Here is a 5,176-nt window from a genome sequence, read left to right as displayed (position 1 = left end):
TATCACGCTCCTTATCGGGGTGAAACTGCAGCATATTATACCTCTCGCTGCATGTCGACGTGTTTCTGTGTATTGCAGCGTCCTCATAACTTAGAGGAAACTTACCCTTAACTTCTCCAAGGTTTTTGCCAGATTTTCATACATCAGGCTAAATCATCTCAGTGTGTCAGGAGCTGAAGATAAACTTTATGATGATATATCAGAGGTGTAGGGCGGCTGAAAATGTTTATTAATCTCCGTAAGGAGTGACAGGAGAGGAGAACCCAGCGGCTACACATGGAGTGGACTTTCACGCTTCATTAGAAATATTATTTAAAAAAAGAGTGTTTGGATGAAAATGTGTTTAAATCTAAAGATAGAAATTAGTTTTTTTCTGGTCAAAATGGTCAGAAGATTAAACTAAAGCAGTTTGGAACATTTGCTCCAATTTTTGCACAATTGGACCTTTTACATAAAAACGGTCAGTTTCACGTTGCTTCTGACCAGAGATGTGAAATTTTACACGTTTGTTGTTCCAACATGAAGAACAAGTTTATTAAGTGGCAGAAATCAACAATGAATGATACGAAAGATGTAACAAAATAAATATAGCATTTTTTAATTGAGGGGAATATTTTGAACGTGTTTTGAAGTTTATAAAACATTCAGATTCTGTTCTCTATAAACCAGAAGGTCTCAGTTTTCCATCCTGTGGGTTTTCTAATGTTCTCTAACTGGCTGATGGTATTTCAGGTGTCATACGCTGCTGCAGCGGCTGTGAGGAGGTGTTTTTCCAGGTGGATTCTCATGGCCTGCTTGGTATTTTCAGGTGGATCTGTTCCAGCTGCAGGTGAACACTTTGAGACGCTACAAGCGACACTACAAGCTGCAGACCAGACCTGGGCTTAACAAGGCTCAGCTGGCAGAGGTAACGCAGCTCCCCGCTCTACTTCACCGCTGTTTCTATTCAGCTGAATACCGTTTGAATCTATCAGTCTCTCATTGAGTGATTTAGTTTTATTTTCTAAATGTTGTGGTGCATCAGACACGCTGCCCTGTGATTGGTGGAGTCGGTTGGAGCTGCAGGAAAACCTGCAGCTAGTTCCCACAGAGCCCAACACTGAAAACATCAGGCAGTCTTTTTGGTTTGTTTGATTAAAACCAGCGAGGCTCGAATTGTTTGTTGTAATTTATCACTTAATCCAGCAGGGGGGGCTCTTCTTCTTCTACTGTATTGATGAATTAATGAATTCATCCTTTATCTACAGCAGAGAAATGATCCCAATAGTTCATCTCCAGGTTTGTGTTCAGAATAAACTGAAGCGTCACGTTTGGATGAGAGCTAAACGCGTTTTTCCTTTTCCTGTTTTGTTAGAGAAGCAGAGAATCCCAAAGTAAAGATGACTAAGCAACAGTTTCCTAACTTTAAATATTTCAACGCAGCTTTAATTTCTGTTTTTCATCTGGATTATGTTTGCTTCTAATGCTCCTATATGTTTAGACTCTGCTAGATTGGAGACAGTTGGAGTTTTTATTCCCGACCTTATCGGCTAAATGATGCAGGTTTCTCTGCATAAACAAACCTAAAAAAAGCTCCATGTTAACGTTGCACATGTTCTTTTGGTGAAATAATTATTTTATAATTTATAGATAGAATATGATGGAAGGAATAAGTTTCAGTGGAGATGACTGTTTTAATGAGGATAATAGTTTTATCTCTATATTAAGCAACTTAAAGCAGGGATGTTTAGACGTTTGCAGGAAATCAGGTGGATCAAGCAACAAACTCGATAAGGTTTTAGTTTTTTTATTGGAACAGATTATCAGTGATTGAATGATGAGAGATCTTTTGTTTTGCTTTTCCCAGTTAAATTTAGCTCTTTAATCCTGCAGTGTTCAAGCTGTGAACCTGCAGCCCAGATTGATTGATTGATTGATTGATTGATTGATCGTTTCTGGTCTCTCTCCACAGACTGTGAGTCGTCATTTCAGGAATATTCCTGTAAACGAGAAGGAGACCCTCACCTACTTCATCTACATGGTGAAGAGTAGCAAGAGCCGCCTGGACCAGAAGGGTGACGGAGGTAAACCGCTGGACTAAAGTTCCCCCCGCCACCATCAGCTCCACGCCAGATCCACACGCCTCCATCAGCAGCAGCTCCTTCCTCTGTGGGACCAGAACCTGCCGTCCTCTCAGGACGTTAAACTGGAGGAGACATGGAAGGAGGAGGAGTCTGCTGGATTTGGTTTCTTGCTGTCGCTGCCGTCTGCAGCAGAACTCACAGCAGAGATTCATCGTAATACTGTAGAAAATCCAGAGCCGGATGGGAAATAAATCAGCTAAATGCAAATATACTAAATGGCTGCCTTAAGAGTTTAGAAAAGGGAGGGACAGAAACTAAACTTTGTGGTGTGTGTGTTTTTTTTTTCTTTCTCTAGCTGGTGAATAAACTTTAATCACTTTCAGAGGAACGAGGTGGTTTTCAGCCAGAGGCCAACGATGCTGGAAAGGGTTAAAAAGTTCACACTCAGGTTCAGTTTAAGATCCAATCAAACCATCGCTAATAATGTCTAACAGGAAACGGATCACTTTATTGGTGTCCTGCGTTCAGACGGGATGTAAAGAGGAAAGAAGACGAGCCGCCGCCTCTTCCTGTCGCTAACGTTCAGCTTCTCGCTTCGCCGTCAAATTCAACAATGAATTAAAAACCCAGAAACTTTCTAGCAGTCTGTCTGCTGCTATATGAGGATTTATCCCGACTTTTTCCTCCATATTTCTCTGATTTAATTACTTTGAAATGTTCCTCTTGATGTTTTTTTCTTTTTGTCATTTAATTGTTCAGGTTTTGATGTTTTGATCCTGCTGATAATCATCAAACGGAGGAAACTAGTTACCATCTGGAAGGAAACGCTCTGCTGAGGCCTTCAGACGTTCTCACCGTCCTCCTGCAGATCTCTGCTTTCTGTTCCCTTTTATTTTCAGTCTTTTGTACTTTTTACTTTTCCTTGTAGATTTCTTAGTGTCATGTAGAAAATGGGTCTTTATTAACACAGGTCATGCCTCATTATACTGACTGCTCTATTAAAAAGAGAGAAAATTCATATTTAAGTATGGCTGCATACTGCTCCTAATATTATTAATAAATGTATTGTCTGGGCAGATGAATGGATCTGGGGATGTTTTATTCACTACTAACTACTGATGATCACTTCTTCCATGTTGCGCTATGGAAAGCAGCGTTGGTATAAAATCAGTGCTCATCTTTTATACCAATCATTAATTGTCTTCCTGCGTATTTCCATCCATCCTCTGCTCATCCAGGCGCTCATCTCCTGCGCTCTATAGGTGAATGTTACGGGTTACTTCCTGGACAGGTAGCCCAGTCAAACGCACTGCAGAAACATACAAACACTACTTTTACAAAAAAATCTATATATTTTTTTGTCCTTTGCATGAAGCGTTCTTAAATTAAACGCCGGGTTAAAACCCCTGATCAAACAAAAATGGTTCTAAGGAGTATTGTGACCATAATTCTGTAAAGTTGATACAATTAGTCGATTAAAACTGAATTATCTGCAGTTAATGACAAACAGGACAGATTTAAAATTTTGCAAAAATAGCTTTTTGAACCAGAAAACTATAGCTATGGAACGGAGGATAACTGAGACGTATTCTACTTTTAATGAAGGATCAGCTAATTTAACAGTTTGTGAAATCCACTAATAATTATTTTCAGATTAATTCCAAACAGATTAATTCCTTAGAATGAGATTAATTGGCTGTAGAACGCTGGAGGCGACGGACAGAAATGAAAGGAACTAACCTGACAGAGCAGCTGTTGCTTTTAGACCTTCTGGGAGATTATTTATTTTTACATTTAGATTTGTTTACAGCCTTAATCCAAACGCTAATCTCCATTCTTTTAATCTTTCCTTTAAGTTGAACTCAGGATTATTTTTGTCTTCATAACACATGAGAATCAACCTTTAGAGAGGCGGCAGCACGGATTGGCCAATCAGGGTGCAGAGTTTACTTTAATTTCTAACAGTCTTAAGTGAACTTTTTTACTTCGCTGCTCATTTGGAAAAAGGCTGAAAAATAATGAAACAGCAAAGATCCGAGCTGTGAAAACATTCAGCATTAATGCTGCACATTAACAAGCAGCTCATGTTTGATTCATAATGTGAATGATTGAGGATCAGGTTCCTGACTGCTCACCTTCATAGCAGCCATCCACCACTAGGTGTCCCCATTGCTCCTACAGCGCATTTATTCCACTTTGTTTCATCACTGGAAACTTTATCAGTTATTATTATTAAATATGTTTCCTGAACAAAAACCAACTGAAATAAATCCACCATCCAGGAAAGTTTAAGTGTGTTCACTTCATTGAAACCAGGAGAGATTAATTAAAAGATTAATAATCTGAGTGTTTCTGAACCTTTTTGGTTTGATTTCTGTTCATGAAAATCTGCTTTGAAAAGAAAGTTTAAAAAATAAATAATCTTCTGGTGAGGCTTAGTGAAAGGTAATTATGAAGCGCAAATTATGCTTTAATTCTTCAAAATAATTTAATAATGGATTAATGGCTGCCCGTGGTTCACATCATCATTCACATATCAGGCGTTTCAGAAGTAATGCGTCAGAAAATCCTCCATTTATTAATGGAACCAAATACACCTTAACATCTAACGCACAGTAATTTTATTTCCATCTGTAGTTGGAGCGTTTTTACGCGTCGGAGTGAAAAGCTGCGTTAATGTTCACTAATGTCTCACTCTGCTTTTTATTGTGACATTTATTCAAATACTGAGGTAGATTCAATCAGTTCAACATCAGAGTTTCTAGAGCTGCTTCTCACATTCTGACTGCGGATCAAAGAAAGTCACCACTTCCACGTGAATTTTCCTGATTAGTGAACAATAGTGTCTAAACCTCCATCTGGCTGCTTTACAGAAATAGAGCCCATAGATTGGTTGTTTTGTTAAAATTGTCACAAAATAAAAAATGTGTTCGTGAACCGGTGGAGAAAAAAAGCCAAAAAAAAAAGTCTTATTTCATACCTTCTTCATATTTACAGTAATAAACAGATTTAAACGCAATGAAAAGTGACCCTGTTGTAGAAATGAACCATGTAGATCAGGTGAAAACAGGCAGTTTCTGTTTGTTTGCTTTGGCAGCAGGAGAGTGAAGCCC

General features: G+C 38.7%; 1 protein-coding gene across 1 annotated transcript in view; it reads left to right on the top strand.

Moving 5' to 3' along the window:
* The window catches only part of LOC107089821 (histone deacetylase complex subunit SAP30L), a 7,003-nt gene extending 3,841 nt beyond the window's left edge, over positions 1-3,162 (top strand). Inside the window, exons 3-4 of the mRNA XM_015382817.1 lie at positions 809-907; positions 1,952-3,162. Of these exons, the coding sequence (XP_015238303.1) occupies positions 809-907; positions 1,952-2,080 (228 nt within the window). The 3' untranslated portion in view covers positions 2,081-3,162. The remainder of the gene's footprint in view (positions 1-808; positions 908-1,951) is intronic.
* Positions 3,163-5,176: the final 2,014 nt, after the last annotated feature.

Source organism: Cyprinodon variegatus, unplaced genomic scaffold (assembly GCF_000732505.1).
Source record: "Cyprinodon variegatus isolate N-32 unplaced genomic scaffold, C_variegatus-1.0 Scaffold13, whole genome shotgun sequence".
Taxonomy (NCBI): Eukaryota; Metazoa; Chordata; class Actinopteri; order Cyprinodontiformes; family Cyprinodontidae; genus Cyprinodon; species Cyprinodon variegatus.
Note: the sequence above shows the minus strand (reverse complement) of the source record. Positions and strands in the feature narration are given on the sequence as shown.